Genomic DNA, 16,847 nt, shown 5'->3' with positions numbered 1-16,847 from the left:
TAGTTGATATTGATACATTTTGTCCCGTTGACCAAGTTTCTCCTGGAAAGTTCACCTGCGTTTTACTCTTGTAACTCCCGTTTCAGTCATTATCCCCTGGTACGGTGTATGGCCACCACTTGTATACGGCAGTCATGTAAACTTGCTTGTCAGTTCTGATGGTTGTCTTGGAAGGTTGAAAGGTGTGACAATTAAGGTCCTATGTAACATCACCTGTTTGTGTCCAATCTGAATCAAAGTCCAGTCAGTTGATGATTTAAGAAAAGGAGATTAGACTATAATTATATAATAGGATAGGACCTGATGCATTCAGCATCCCTCCTCATTTCAAACACATGACACGCGGAGTGGATGGCACGCTATTGCCTGCAAATGCGCACGGCAGGGTCTCCATACTCCGTTGAATTGTCTGAGTTGCTAGAGAAGATGAATTTCATGCATTATTCAAGATATAGCCTAACCAACATACTCAGTGTTCTGGAACAATCACCAGCTCATCATTTATGTCAGCAAGAAAGATGTGATCTGGATAATTTCCATCTGTCAATGAGCCCCGGATGTCATTTGATGTTTGCTCGGGTCCAATAGGATCAAGCTTACTCTTCTTTCTATCCAGCTTGTACAGACGGAACATGTTACTCACAGCATAGCATTCATTTCCACTCTGGCAAATGTCTCTGATAGCTTTATCATAGCAAACGACTATCTGTTTCCAGCTTGATTCATCGAACGGTCTTCCGTATATATGAAAGGCGGACCTTACCACTGGAGTGGGCAAAAGCATAAGAAGAAGCAGAAGCTTCTAGCATTACGATCTTCTCATATGTCTCCAGTGGAAGTTTGACAGGCATTCCGTTGCAGGGACTCCACAAAGAGTGCCCGATGCCTGCACGCGTCAAGAGAAAACTGCCACAGCTGCTGTAAAACGATCCATGTTTAAGAAAGTGTATAGGAAGGAAAACACACATAATCTTGATAATGTTTGCTTTGCGCAAATTAGTTAACTAATTATCCAATGACTTGTTGCTATATCTACTGCCATGTTTAACAAGTCTGTCATTCATGAAATACTGTGGTGCATGGTAAGTCAGGATGTTCTCTCAGAATGTCTCTGAGCTGTACTCTGATTTAACCTTACCATTTCGTTTTGCTACTCTCTCCATCCTAAATTACTATTCGTTTTAGCTTTTCTAGGTACATGGTTTTTCTATGCCTCCGTCCCAAATTACTATTCATTTACCTAGAAAAGTCAAAACAAATAGTAATTTGGGACAGAGGGAGCAGTGACAATTGAAGGCGTTGATTTGCAGGGCGAAACTCTGGCTTTTCATTTCATATGTGGTGTCTTTTGTCTCATTGGCTGGGGCAGTCGGTTTCTTGGTTCAAGACGCACTTAGGGGGTGTTTGGATCTTTAGTCGTGACTAAAATTCATGTCACATTGAATATTCGGAGGTTAATTAGGAGGACTAAACATGAGCTAATTATAAAACTAATTATATAGATGGAGACTAATTCACGAGACGAATCTATTAAGCCTAATTAATTCACCATTAGCACATATTTACTGTAGCATCACATTGTCAAATCATGGACTAATTAGGCTTAATAGATTCGTCTCGCAAATTAGTCTCCATCTGTGCAATTGGTTTTGTAATTAGCCTATATTTAATACTCCTAATTAGTATCCAAACATTCGATGTGACAGGAATTTTAGGAGGTGCTAAAGAAACAAACACCCCTTTACAAGTTACCATTTGCATGGACTGTTGAGGGGTGTGAGTGTGACTATTGAGGTCCTATATCACATCACATGTTTGTGTCTAACCTAAATCCCAGTCCAGTCAGAATAATGCATCTCATCTTTGATCTGTACTGCCAGTTCATGATTTAAGAAGAGGAGAGGAAAAATCCAGGCTGTTGTATGCAGAAACAGATGGATTTCCTACCTGAATAGAACCAGTAAAACACTAAAACTTATGTAGTAGAAGCCGATCACTTGCCTAGAATATCTTTGACCGTTGACACAAATGTATTACGGCCATGGGCTTGGCATTGTGTGTCTGCTCAGTAGACTCCTCTGACAGGTGTGCTGCTTGACTTGACTGGTACGCCATTCCACTACTCTTCCAGAAGGAATTTTTCGTTGCCTTACCTTGCACGTCCACCGTAGCGAGGAACAGCGGGTATTCCTCGTCGGCATGTTGGCAGTTCTACGCTAGCTGCTTCTGTTTCACGAGTCCAGCCCAGTTGACTTTGACTCATAAGCCATAGGTCGAGAAGAGATCCATGAGGAAAAAATGATCCAGGGTTCAGGCCAAGGTTGGAAGCTTCCAGGCAATTTGAGCGTCAATTTCTCAAATCTCAACAAGAGTTTGGTCCATGACCACGACATTCTGGGCTTATCAGTTACTACCAATCTTTTTCACACAGTACTTTATACTAATATAAAATTGCTGTAGGAACTCTAAAATGAAACGAAACCTTTTTATTCTCGTGAATTTCAGTGCTGTGACGATTTCAAACCGTCCGGAAAAAAAATGGTCCATTACAACGTACTATAAGATGATATCCACAGGCTCAGATAGTGACGTATCCTGGATGTAGTAGCAAGATGACGATCTCAACAGTGAGACGGTCGAGTACGAACGCCCCTCTCAAGTTTCGACAACCTGACGACCTCCCCAAAGTAAGATGTCACATGGACATGGCAGCAAGGACGCCATAGTATAGTTTAGTTTTGGAAGCTGCTGCTACCTCGCCAAATGCTTGCACCTAAAGATGTTGCTTTGGATGGCATGTTTGTCCACCAAAGCATAGGTCAATTTTAACTGCGGATTTGATGTGGGGCCGGCCCATGTGGAATCTTGAGAAGGGCTGTTTGGAAGGAGGAGGCTAAACTTTAGCCCTGTCACATCGGATGTTCGGATACTAATTAAGAGGACTAAACATAAGCTAATTACAAAACTAATTGCAGAACCCCTAGGCTAAATCGCGAGACGAATCTATTGAGCCTAATTAATCCATCATTAGTGAATGGTTACTGTAGCACCACATTGTCAAATCATGCACTAATTAGGCTTAATAGATTCGTCTCGCGATTTAGCCTAGGGGTTGTGTAATTAGTTTTGTAATTAATCTAAGTTTAATACTCCTAATTAGTGTCCAAACATTCGATGTGACGGGGGCTAAAATTTAGCCCCCTCCTCCCAAACACTCTGTTAGAAGATGCCGGGCATGTGGCGGTAAAGAATCGCCTAGGTGGCAGGACCTCATCACTGGTCCGGGCTTGAGCTATTGCCTTTGGGAGATGCTAAAATTTTGGTAGCGGGAATAGTGGTAGGGCAGGCTCACAGTTCAGATGAGCTGCCACGACCATGAAATCGTCCACCACCGTCTCCATTCATCACCCGTCCACAAAGTTTTTGCAAGTGACGCACCACCTTGTTGTGTCTGAAACGAATGGACCAGGAATCTAGACTTTTGGATGTTCGATTTAAGAGTTTCGTGTGCTTTTCCATTCTACTCCTTCCATTTAAAAATGTAGGTCATTTGACTTTTCTACGTACATGAATTTTGCTACGCGTCTAAATATAGAGTGACCTACATTTTAAAATAGAAGGAGCAGATGATTTGAAGTGTACTTGGAGCATTTTGATCCTACAATTTTTTCCCTATTCATGTGTTTCGAGGATCTTCATGCGTGCTACAGCTAGTTTGGGAATCCTTTCCCTAGGCTTTGTTTTAGGCCTATAAGGAAAAACAAGGAATTCACTTAAACTTCATGAGCACATAACACGATGGTGTTGGTTCCAACCCACCATCACCATTCCATGACGTGTTAGCGCAACATCAACCTGGCACGTTGGCGATTGGTGATGGCGCTTAGCCGGCGCACACGCATTCGCCGGAGGTTGGACCCTGCTGCGGTGCCTTCTTCGTGCCTAACAACTAACATGCACTAATCATTCTCTTTACTTTATACATGACATACCAAATCAAACAAAGGACGCCTTTTAAAACTAGGGTTTTTTTTTCCCCTTATACGGTGACGTTTGTTTGGTAACAAAAAAAAAATTCTCAACCGTCATGACTCCCATGTCGTCTTTCGCCAACCTGTTGTCCTTTCTAATAAACTATACAATCTTATACACATCTCAAGTTTGTCTTTTTGTCCTCGAAACCTATAATATAAACAAATTTATCACTCTCTTCTAATATTATGTTGAAAATGGTTATTTAATCATCTCATTGCGAGTTTTTTCTTCTTCTGATAAGATGCTGTGACCCAAATCTAGTTAACCTATTTACATCCATGAGCGGCACACGGGACCTAACTTGACAGAGTGGCCCATCGTAATCCGACTAAGCACCAGCTCCTCAAGGCTAATCATGGTGCACTCTCCTGCATCACATCGCATGATCAAACAACCAAAGGACTTGCTTTGACTCTCTTGTGCCATTTTGCAGCCATCATCTAGTACAAGCTACTTTTGGGATCAAAATTAGTCACAATAGCAAACCCTAAGGTATAAAGTGAGAATCTAAAATAAAACGAGGCTAATCTCTGCTTGGGTTCCTTTTTTTTTCTTTGGAGGGAAGAATTGTCTCTCATTTTGATTCATTTATTAGTACAAAAAAAATTGTTTCTTTTATTTGAATTTGACAGGGAGGTACCAGCTCCTAGACACGGCAGGACACCCGTTCAAATCCAATAAATATACATGAGCAAAAAAAGAACTCATATTTATTTATGACGAAAATAAATTAAAAAAGGAGTGAAGAAAAAGAATAAGAGGGAGGAAAATGCTTTCAAAAGTGGGAAGAGGAGGAAGGCAACAAAAGTGGGCATCACGCGCTCCATTGCAGAGTTTTAGCCTTTCAGGCGGCCAGCTTCCTTCTCCTTCCCACTAGACCAGGCTCGGTCGGTCGGCTCACCGCCCTGGTGACCGCCGCCGTCTTTGACGCCTGCCTCCGCCGCCGCCCCACCACAAATCTCTGTGCGTGTTTGGCCGAAACCCACGGGAAGCGCTTGTCTTTGCTGAGCTGCTCCGCAGCGGAGCTCTGGATACTTGAGTTCGGGTTTGTTTCCCCATCTCAGACCAAGATTCGGAGCGTCGCCGAGGAGAGGCGATGAAGGGGAAGGCCGGCGCGATGGACAGGAGGTCCTCCGCCAGGTGGAGGGTGCTGGTGCTCTGCGCATTCAGCTTCGGCCTCGGCATGCTCTTCACGGACCGGTGGGTCTCCCTCTCTCTCCGCCGTGTTAAGCTTTGGATCTCGCCTTGGGGTTCTTAATGGCCCCTTATCTGGGCTTGGCGAGTTGGTGCATTGAAAAGATCGAAATTTTAAGGCTCTTATCGCGAGATTTGGAAGTCTGATAAGTTCTTGGTTCAACCAATGGCGTTTTGAGATTTGTTTGGAGGGAGATTGGATTTTGAGCGTCCTTTTCTTTTCTTACTGTTTTTTCTCCTATCCCTTATCGGAGCTCATGGCGATCTGGGTTGGTGGAAAGATCCCTATTTTATTTCTTAGAACGAGAGATCACGTTTCGATGTCGACTGGTGGAGGTTTCTTCATGTACCTGCTCGTGCGTGCGTGGTTTGGTGGTGCTTACTGCTTAGTATGTTCATTCTTTTTTAAAAAAAATGTTAGTAAGTTCATTCTGCCAAGAATGGAAAAGGTTGGATATTTACGTTTTCATCAAACGAGATCTTACGAAAATGCGACTTTTGCGGCAAAAATTGAACAAGCGACTATTTTGAGCTTTCTGCTAGCATATAGCGAACCTGGATCACCACTCACCAGCAATCGCCTTCATGCGTACAATGGTGATTTTTTTGTTCTGTTTGCATGATTTGTATTATATAGTTTGAATATCTGTTAAAAGAACGCATTTTGAGTGGAATGATGATTTCGGCCGCTGAGAAGCAATTAAGTATGCTTCTCAAACTGAAACTATGATTTTCATTTCTTTTTTGGTCTTGAATTCCTACTTGCGGGGATTTATTCTCATTTATTAAAGCTTGTGTTTGGAACAGTACCAAATGTCTATAGGCACAGCGTTCGATTCAATGCACCTCCCCAACCTTCCAAAGTTGAAAATAAATCTTTAAAGCCAACTTGTATACTTTATCTGAAGAGAAGTGGCGTTGGGTGTATTAAATTTGAATATAAACATGGGCCACTGACTGTTTGGGTTCAATATCAAATTTTGCTCTTCAAAAACCAACTTTTATGCTTTACATGCAAAATAGACACTGCTTTACCCGAAAAAATGTATCTAGATAGAAACTTGAACTAAGATTTCCTTGGAGTCAAGATCAAATATATCATCTAATGAATTTGGTGACTATTTTGAGAAGGAGAGGTTGACTTGAGCCTTGTCTTACTATAAGGATATTATGGTTTCTTGATTTCAAAAGGTTAATTTGAATAGTACATTCTGAAATTGAATGTGAAATATGTTTTTGCTATTTTCCTTGAGAAATCATCATGGGTTGATTTTACAGGTTCTGGACAGCACCAGATACCAGTAACCATATCATGTCTCAACGCCGGAGGCAAGATCAAGAGCTGCAACTTGTATCAGAGGACTGCAATACAAAGAGGGTGGGTTCTGTTTCAATTTGTATGTTTTCTCCATGATTTTCTATTACTTCGTTTTTGGCTGAAAATTTTGAACATGAATTTGGATGCAGAAGCATGGGGAAGACAAGGATATAATGGGAGAGGTAACCAAGACCCATGAAGCTATACAGTGAGCCCCTTTGATTCCATGGGATTCAATTTAGGAATTTAATTGTGCTTGAGTTATCTGTATCTGAAGACTTTTCCTTGGAATTTGTTTGTTGTGTTAGATCATTGGATAAGTCCATCTCAACGCTGCAGATGGAGCTTGCAGCAAAGCGGAGCACACTGGAGTTGCTCCGTTCTAGTGGTTCGCCGGTAACCTCTGAAACTAGCCAACCAAGGAAGAAGGCATTTGTCGTCATTGGAGTCAACACTGCTTTCAGTAGCCGCAAGCGCCGTGATTCAGTCCGGGAGACATGGATGCCTCAAGGTGTGTAGTTGTTTTGTAGTACTTTGAACAAATAATGGCATGGGCATGTCTATTAGATTTGTGTAATGATTAAACTAACAGTTTCTAGTCATTCCTCAGTAAGTAAACACACCGGTCTTGATTACTGCAGCTAATGTAAGATTCTTGGACTGGCTTAACCTATTTGTATGAAATAAGCTAGACTTGTACTTTGCCATCTTTCCATAGAAAAAAAATTAGGGGGAGGGAGTTTATAGACTTTATAATTTTGTAGCATCTTATAAGCTAAGTTTTTCCAGATAGCTTCTGGTATTAGAGACTACTCCCTCCGTCCCAAATTACTATTCGTTTTGGTTTTTCTAGTTACACACCTTTTGATATGCACCTAAATATATACTTATGTCTAGATACATAGCAAAAGTGATGTATCTAGAAAAGCCAAAACGAATAGTAATTTGGGACGGAGGGAGTATATTATAGTGCAAACAGCTCGTGTTTTACATGTAGCTGTTCATTTAAGTGTGTACATGGTATCATCCTTGTGTAGAGTTGTCTCATTCCTATGGATATCACAGTCAACAAATTTTTAGTAAAGGTCTCTTCTTTTTATTAGGTGAAAAGCTGCAACAATTAGAGGAACAGAAGGGGATAGTTATCCGCTTCACTATTGGGCACAGGTAAACAGATGGTTCTTGTATTCCTAGCACATCAGTTTAGGTATATTGACTGCATTTATATTGTGTTCCCATGCTCTGGTAGTAGTTTCAACTGGAATTTTTTTTTTCATGTTCCATGATAGAATGAAATAGTTCTAGATACTTTTTCTTTATTACCATTTACCAGTCCTACAACAGGTGCAGATCATTGTGGTTTGAACACATAATTCATCCATGCCTTAACAATGTACTAGTAATATTACAGCCATATAATAATTATTTACCTCTAATTTCCAAAGTAAACTATCATAATTTTTGTTCTTGGAACTGCAAGGCATCATAGGCTCATAGCATATAGCCTTGTGCTCCTGTGCTCTCAGAAGTCAGAAGTACCAAAGTTTAGCAAAGAGCTGATCTTGGCATTAATCTGCAAGGCACTTGAAGTCTCTGACTTCTATAACTTCATTGTAGTCTTATTGATAATTTTATTACTTGTTACTGCATTAAGCCAACCCATGTCTCATTCTTCCTCCAGCTATGACAAAAATCTCCAATCTCCATTCTAGTATGTCTAGTATGCAACTCAATTCACTGCAGACATTTATTTTCGTAATGTTACATGCTTTCATCCTTTTACTTAAGTACCTTGTAAAATTTGGATATAAAGCTGCCTGTTTTGTTTGTTGCACAGTGCTACATCTAATAGTATACTGGACAAGGCTATAGATTCAGAGGACGCCCAACATCATGATTTTCTTAGACTGGTGAGGATTTACTCTTCAATTACTAGTGAATTCATAATTTTCTGGTGCTAGCCCTGACTATTTTACTGCATGTGGTTTATTTAATCATCACGCAGGACCATGTTGAAGGATACCATGAACTCTCAGCGAAGACAAAAATTTTCTTCTCAACCGCTGTCGGCATCTGGGATGCTGACTTCTACGTCAAGGTCGATGACGATGTGCATGTGAACTTAGGTGCTCATCTTTTCCTTAGACACAATAACTTCCTCTTGGGATTTTTTTTTAACTCAATTTTGTTTATCGGTGCATGCATATGACCAAAACAGGAATGCTTGCCACTACCCTTGCTCGACATAAATCAAAACCAAGAACGTACATCGGCTGCATGAAGTCAGGCCCAGTTCTCGCTGACAAGTAATGTTTACTGCACTGTCTTAAAATATGAATTTAAATGCTAGATTTGGAGTACTAATAGATGCCTGCTTGAATCTGCTCTATTCATAGGAATGTGAAGTACCACGAACCTGAGTACTGGAAATTTGGAGAGGAAGGGAATAAATACTTCCGTCATGCTACGGGGCAGATATACGCCGTTTCGAAAGATCTCGCGACTTACATTTCAATCAATCAGTATGTTTTGTTAATGCTATGCCATACAAAAGGGTGTCTGGTCAAATAAAAGAAAACTAACAATGTAAGCAACCTTTATCAGGCCTATCTTGCACAAATATGCAAATGAAGACGTGTCGCTTGGATCATGGTTCATTGGTTTGGAAGTTAATCACATTGATGAAAGGAACATGTGCTGCGGAACTCCACCAGGTCTGTTTTCTCATACTGAATGATGTCTCCTTTACATATTTGTCTTCTGCTTTGCGCTTATTGTGAATACAAACTCCACAGATTGCGAGTGGAAAGGGCAAGCTGGCAATGTCTGTGTAGCATCTTTCGATTGGAGCTGCAGTGGCATATGCAAGTCTGTCGAGAGGATCAAGGATGTACATGCTCGCTGCGGTGAAGGAGATTCAGCAGTTTGGAGCGCCCTTATCTAGCACATACCCTCCTTTTGCCCGTAAATATGTAGCATAGTTGGTAAGCTCTCATGGTGGGCCTGCATAGGCAAACACCCCTGGTGAACTCGACAAGACCAAGGATCATGCCCCATCGAATATAATCTGGAACTGCAGCAAACAGGACGTTGCCAATGTTGCTTTGGCTTGCCGGTTCTATGGCATCACGTAGGTTATGGGATGCTTGTGGAGATATTTTGTTAGATGGCTTGCTGCCTGTCACGATTGGCGACTTTGGTGCGGTTAGGATTGAGACCAAAGTAGGGGTTGCAACTGATGTACTGATCTTACATGTAGCCATGTAGGGGGAGTTTCAGCTGGTGCGTATGGAGGTAGAGTTCATGTAATGTAGAGAACATTTTTCATGCAAATTTTGACATTCTTTTTGCTGAGTTAATGAAAAAAAATGTACCATGATGTAACATATAGCCCTGTAGGATTAAGACTAGGATTGATGCGGCAGTTCAGCAAATTTTCCTAAGCAGTCTGGTGGAAGGGCTACCATTACGTTATGGGTTTTTACCAAAAAAATTCACGAAGTTACAGTTTTATGGAGAACACGGGAATTTTGCAACAGTCTTCATATGAACTTCAGAAGATGTTTTCACTACCACACGCTAAAAGAGCATCACGGATCCGTATGATGTTACACAAACATATAATTTGGATCCAAATTGACCTTTGAGACACATATATAGCCATATTCACCTTCTCATGTCAAAAACCCAGTATACCACAAATAAAAGATGACCTGTTAGAACAGAGCCTATTCTTTCATAGGGCAGCACAGCCATGTGAGTTCATGATCAGACTTACATGAGCTACTCCTGGGGAAATGCGGCGAAACCCCAAACTCCTTTCAGTGTGCAAAAAAACTGTCAGAACTATCTGTGAACACTAAATCCCTAACTGTTGGACATTCATCAAAAGAAAAGAAAAGAAACGATATCGCCATGTTAACAATCCAAGACAAAAACTCATGCCAAAAATGATCGCCATCTGTTCTCAACGTCTTTACATGGTCAATGCTGCTCGAAGATCTGTAGGCATTGCATTTTCCGAACAACTCCTCTGTGGTATCCTGTGGTCTCTGCTACCTGCTTTCTGAAGAATTTTGCTAGGTTCCCATTGTCTTTAGCCCCTGTACTCTTTATGCTGCTGCAGCTTCTCATTTAGCTCTGCCCATCAATAAGGTGGAGAATACTCTTGATGTTATCATTGGACAACATAGACTGAAGCTTCTTCTTGAGTTCCTCACAGCCTTTTACCTGCACAGGATTGGAATTTATGTCAAAGAAGGTGGTGACAATGGTGAAATGGATAAAATGAAATAATAATCACTGGAAAGGCTGAAAGCCGGAAATATTTGACCGCTGAGAAGTTAAGGATGCAAAGAAAGGCTTACAGTGTCCGCAATCTCATCGAATTCCAAAGGTTCGACTTGCACATCTTCTCTCCAACCAAGCAATATCAGGAAACGCTTATCTTCGGGAGAAATGTCAGCTGGATGGTCCTCATCACCTGGTTCAGTAACCTCTGATAATGAACTAGCTTCCTCATTGCCAGACTGGGACCTATTCCACCCATCATCAGAATCTGCAGGTGTTGAGGACACACTGCCTTCAGCACTGTCTGACAGGGATGCCTGAAATCCTTCATCACCTGTGTCAGCAGGCTCCGATGATGAGTAAGCTTCTCTGCTTTCCACTAGAAGCTGCCGAGACATCCCATCTGCAACAGTTGGTTTCAGGGATGGAATACTCTCCTCAGTATCAGATAGGTGCCTCTGAGACCCCTCGGGAGAATTTGCTTCTTCACAGAAACACTTCCCCTGCCCCGTGCATTCCACTTCAGAAGGGAATGAGGAGAAATCATTTCCAGGACTAAGAGAAGAATCCTGCTTCACATCAACTAAGCTGGATGGAGATGGCTGATTCCCTGACTCAAAGGCTATGCTCGAATCATTTGAAGACTTGGTCCGTAACGTTGCAAAGAATTTATGCCTGTCTCTTGCATTTGATTTTCTGTCGCCGCATGGACCTTGCAGGGGCAGAGGACGTTCATTGGTGCTAATCTTCAACTTTTGGCTCACAACCGGCTTTTTCTGTGTATCCATTGAAACCAAAGGAGTTGGAGGTGGACTGACAGGTTTGATAGGGCAGTCTTTGCCAGTGTGTGCAGTACCGTTCTGCTCTCGACTGAGGACTTGGAAACTTCCTGACTGAGAAAGCTTTGAAATATCGGCTTTAACTGGAGCTCTAATAGAACTATTGGCAGACTGTATTTTAAATTGTTGTAGAGTCTTACTAGATCCAGTAGGATCTCCAAGCCTTGTACCTTTTGTTTTCAGAGAAAGCACCTGGACAATGGTTGAAAACAATAAGTTAAGGACATATAAACAAGGTTGATTTCCGACAGGCATAAGACTGAATAATTTTTTCTAGAACATACGCATGCAATTAAACTTCAATGAAACTGTACGTGAACAACCAGTACATATAACATGTAAATGCACATGGTTCTTATCAACTATTATACTTTGCTTATTTGCATAGGAAGAAAACCACATGCCCCCATAACTAATAACCTGAAAAACCCACAGCTACAACAGAGCTATCATTCATAGTCCCTATTGTCATCTAGTTTGAATGAGAGTAATGCATATATGCATCAAAAAATACACAATACTTAAGGAGATGTCAATGTAGCACTGCAATATTTCACATAGAAAACTAAGCATCCCCACACTGATGTGAAGCTAAGTGATAAGGGGGCATCATCACTTCATGCAATGTTCAGCTAATAGCAAATATGTGGTTATACTAAAAGGAAAAAAATATGGAATGTACATTTGAGCATGCCAGTAAAATAATTTCATTATATCCTTTATTCTACCTTGAATTTTCTTTCTGATGAAAAATTATTTGGGGGTATAGTGTAGCTCCATAATCAATTGTTTCCTTTTTTATGTGCATTGCAAGCCCAATCTGCTATATTGCCATATGTCAAATCATTTTAACTGGTATATATAAATCATATCATAACATGTGCTGTCAACAGGATATTTCAAGGTTTCTCAGCCAATCCGATTATGAAGAATGCTGTATATCCAACAACTAAGGAGCAAAATTCAAAACGGCTAAGGATTGCTGATGTCTTTAATTGCTACAAGTACCCACAACTTGATTATGCTTGTCCAAAGGCTGCATGATCATAAAATTGATGGATGGCATAGATATACAATTCTAAATGGACTACTATTCACATCTGAAGGAAATATATTAGGAACTTACAGAAGATTTGCTTGCTGGAGGTGTAAGTGGTCTTAGAGTATACTGCCTTAAGGTTCTTTCTTCGATCTTCTGAGTGTCCATTGATAACTACAATTAAAAAGGTACAATCTTAAGAGCGTGAAATTCTGAATTGAAATTTTCTAATATCACATTGTAAGCATTATGCAATGGTTCACTGGTTACCTGAGGACCACTGGAAATTCTCGGAGGAGCTTGCATCACTGTCTCTGCCATGCTTAATGCAGTACCACTGTTTGGCATCACTTCAGTCTGTTTACTAGGAGTAATTTGTAATATCGAAGACATGGCTGTGCTTTTCTTTACATCACTTAATAAAGGAATATCTGCTAGCACGGAGTTCCAGCAATCAGATGGAAGAGGAACATTCTGAATTGGAGTGCTGATACCAGGAGATGGGACTTTGCTTATGCCTTGCCTTCCATTTTTCTCATCCAAACTAAGCTGCGGAAATTCTCGCTCAAAGGTTATGCTAGCAGCATTGCTGCCATTGCTTACGACGTTACTGACAGAAGCATTGCTGGCTGAGGTCCGGACAGAAGCGTTGCTTATAGAGGTCCCAACAGCAGTATTGCTCATGAAGGTCCCCACAGCAGCATTGTTAAAAGAGTTAACAACAGCAGTTCCAGTACTGGCAACAGTATTGCTTTTGTCATTGCTTCTAGAAGAACTAACTCCATTATTTCTAGAGGCACTACCATTATTCAAGTTAACTACTTCCTTAGTCCATGTGTCTGCCTTCGAGCGGGCTCGATTCATCCAATCCCTTTCAGATCTGCATGTGCCAAAGGACTTGAAATCGTGACGATCTGCAGCAGTCGACCTACTCTCCCTGTCACGGGAATCAGAGTCCCTCTCCCGATCCTTGTCCCTATTCTTTCCGAAATTAGCATATCCCCTTGACTTCCCCATTGCATCCCGGTCAGGCCTCCGAGATACATTCGAGCCTGAACTTCTCCGTGATGAAGACTGCCGGGAACTACGGTCACAGTCATGTCCAGATGAATGGTTTCTTGCTGAACCACCAGTACCTTGGTAATCTAAAGCATCCAAGAAAAAAACACTTGCCATTAGCATTACTAACAGTTTTGCAATGCAGAACAAAATGACTGATAGTTGATTGGCAGGTAGGACACTACCATAAATCCATTTGAAGACACTCATTGTGATATCAGTTCAACAAACAAATAGCTTGCACATCAGTAGTAAACTCAAACATTGGAAAACTAAATCACATAAATTCATCGCAAAAATGAGTTTGCAAAATGGACAAAACAAGGTTGCACCTGAACAAGGCAACAGTGATACTATGAGCAAATCAACATAGTACGCAAAGCCACCACAGTGCAATGATGGCATTTATTTCTAAACATGACCTAAGTAATTGCATTAAAGTAACCAGCTAATACAGTGCATTGTTCTTCCTGAACAACCCAAAAACTAGTTTAAGCATAACTTTCCGACCAACTCAAATGTCATTTTAGTTACAACATATCGGTTTGCAAATATGTGAAATCTTTTCCTTTTCTACTCATCATTTTTCCATAACATATGAATTAAATGCTGATTTAGTGCTCCAATAAGAGAGCCGTGTAATAACTGAAAGGTGCAAATATACATCATGTACCATTAACACCTCCCTTGTTTTATGCGCGTAAGACCAATACAAATATATGTATTTTTCAACCAACAGCGTTGCAGCAATTATAAATCGTATCCAACACATATCTATAGAATTATCAATTCAAGCCAATAGAAACAATATGTTTGTCTAGCGTTTCCTTGGAGCCAGCTTCAGTAAGAAACATATGAATTCCTTAATCACTCCCATAGTTGCTCCATCTCAACCATCTGGTCCGTCCAAGAATCGACCTCCCAGTACAACGATATCCACATTCCCATTATCAAGAGTACCACATCTAGAAACTGCCTCTAAATTGCATGGCCACAGTAGCACGATTACATCCATATACGATACACACTGTTCCTATCTAAGGATAGAAATTATGATGTTTGGTGCATGTGAAGCACACGGACAAATAAAAAACATCACTTGCACAAGCGTTACTTGGTTTCAAAACTAGCAATCCCAATGCGGCTTTATAATTGCATTACGCCTATAGCGCAGCACCACACTCTAGCATACGACAACAGACTCAAAATTGGCAAGGCCAGTGGAGTTCACCTGAGCGGGAGGAAGCTGTAGCCCAGATGTTTGCGGCGCCTGCTGCCCTGTCTTTCTGCAGCCATTCCGGCTTCAACGTGGGTGTGTCCTGCTCCATGGCAGCAGGCACCACTCACCGTCCACCCACCGGCCGCGGTTGGGAGGCCGGGCCAGGGGTGGACCTGCCGAAGGGCATGGGGGGTTCAGATGAACCCCCAAAATTGCCGGGGCAGAAAAACTGCACCTGCCCGCTCCTGGGGTGGATTGCTCCTGCGCGCTGGAGAAGACGGACCTAATCCAACCATGGAAGGAAGATTAGACTAGATTAGATTACAGATTACATTAGCAGGGTACCACGAAGTAGATGAATCCGGGCCGGTACCAGGGGCGGGGAGGGCGTCGCTTCCCGATGGCTCTGGCGGGAGGAAGGAGGACCCCGGATTGCCGCGCCCTGTCGGTCGCCGGCCGGGCGGCGAGGCCGCCGATGGCGAGGCGCAGCAAATTGCGGCGGCGGCGCGGCGGAAGAAACCCTCCGCGAGGATTAAACCCCCCAACCTTCCAGAGGCCTAGGTCTTTAGATTAGGGCGCCGTGGCACTAGCACCGCACGACGGGCGCCTCCGCCTTTGCTCGGATTAACTACCAAAGAAATCAAGGGGAAAAAAAAAGTTCGTGCGGGAGGATGAAGAACGCGGCGGCGGCGGCGGTGGCGAGATTGGCTTCGTCGTCGGATTGGCGGTTACTCCCGGCGAGACGCTTGCGTTGCCCTCGTCGAATTCGGCGGCTGCGGTGCGGGTGGGAGGGGGGCAGGGCAGCGGAAGCGAACAAAAAGAAATTTTTTCCAGAGGATTACGGATATATTCGTGGGTTTTATAGGATTTGGGACGCTACAACTCGGATGAATTACGGTTGGTTTGTTGGACAGGCAGATGAACTCTGCCTCCTCCCTCTTTTCTTTTCACTAAAATAGTGATTTTTTTTAAGAGTTGTGTATATATTACGTCTTTTATTATAAAATATTATAATTTTTCTTAAATTGTGGATATTTTTAATGATTCATTCTACATTCTTAAAATTTGTATAATTGACATGTCATGGAAAAGGAATTTGGATAATGTATGAATGGTTAGTTGGAGAAATAGGTAACTTGTAATTGATTTTATTGTGTTTTGCAAGTTGAATAATTAACAAACCTACAGTGCACTACATGGTTTTGTAACAAAATACTGAACCTTTTATTACAAATAGTTTTTTAATTACTTTGGGTAGGAGATAAAGTAAAAATAACACACTTATGGTATGTTAATAATCCAATGCAGCAGAAGAAATTATAAAAGATTTGTATTTTTCGAACGTATAACATATTAAAATGGAACACGTGAAGCACATGTAAAAAAAGGCATAATCATTTATATCCGCCTCATGTATTCTCTATCACCCACACATAGTTATTCCATTCATTGCACTTGATCTTATATATATCGGACCTTACATACAATCTAGCAAATGCCATTCTATTTTTAACTCAACTTCATCTTTATTCACCTTCTCACTTATGATTATTTTTAAAGATCTCTAGTAGGAGGGTGCATTTTGCTAGTGGTTTTTAATCAATAAATTTATGGGTCCATCCTTTACGATCATCTTGATTTTCTCTTTTCCTTCCATTTTCCTCTGAATGATCCTCCGAATGAGGATGAGATCTTTCTCGGCACTAACAAAATAATAGGGACATCACAAGAAGCTACGCGTTTAAATCATTCGTTTATAGTTGCATTCCTCTTCTGTCGAAGATGAGAAGTAATAAAGCCTGTTAGCTTGAGTTTTTTTACAACCGCTGCGGCTGCAGAACTGCAGTTTTATTC

General features: G+C 41.5%; 2 protein-coding genes across 2 annotated transcripts; one reads left to right on the top strand and one right to left on the bottom strand.

Annotated features, from left to right (window-relative positions):
* The first annotated feature begins 4,843 nt into the window (after positions 1 to 4,843).
* Positions 4,844 to 9,933, top strand: LOC101774634 (beta-1,3-galactosyltransferase 7). The gene is made up of 11 exons (XM_004952655.4): positions 4,844 to 5,235; positions 6,508 to 6,607; positions 6,697 to 6,755; positions 6,856 to 7,058; positions 7,651 to 7,714; positions 8,385 to 8,457; positions 8,553 to 8,673; positions 8,766 to 8,853; positions 8,944 to 9,069; positions 9,152 to 9,261; positions 9,343 to 9,933. The coding sequence occupies exons 1-11, from the start codon at positions 5,132 to 5,134 to the stop codon at positions 9,489 to 9,491; spliced, it is 1,197 nt and encodes a 398-aa protein (XP_004952712.1). The 5' UTR covers positions 4,844 to 5,131; the 3' UTR covers positions 9,492 to 9,933.
* A 250-nt stretch (positions 9,934 to 10,183) lies between these two features.
* Positions 10,184 to 15,899, bottom strand: LOC101775027. Its single transcript, XM_004952656.4, has 6 exons — positions 15,367 to 15,899; positions 15,006 to 15,276; positions 12,986 to 13,860; positions 12,803 to 12,889; positions 10,915 to 11,868; positions 10,184 to 10,777 (listed from the first exon to the last, which is right to left on the bottom strand). The coding sequence occupies exons 2-6, from the start codon at positions 15,100 to 15,102 to the stop codon at positions 10,682 to 10,684; spliced, it is 2,109 nt and encodes a 702-aa protein (XP_004952713.1). The 5' UTR covers positions 15,103 to 15,276; positions 15,367 to 15,899; the 3' UTR covers positions 10,184 to 10,681.
* Between the last annotated feature and the right edge of the window lie 948 nt (positions 15,900 to 16,847).

The sequence above is a fragment of the Setaria italica genome, chromosome I (assembly GCF_000263155.2).
Source record: "Setaria italica strain Yugu1 chromosome I, Setaria_italica_v2.0, whole genome shotgun sequence".
Classification (NCBI taxonomy): domain Eukaryota; kingdom Viridiplantae; phylum Streptophyta; class Magnoliopsida; order Poales; family Poaceae; genus Setaria; species Setaria italica.
Note: the sequence above shows the minus strand (reverse complement) of the source record. Positions and strands in the feature narration are given on the sequence as shown.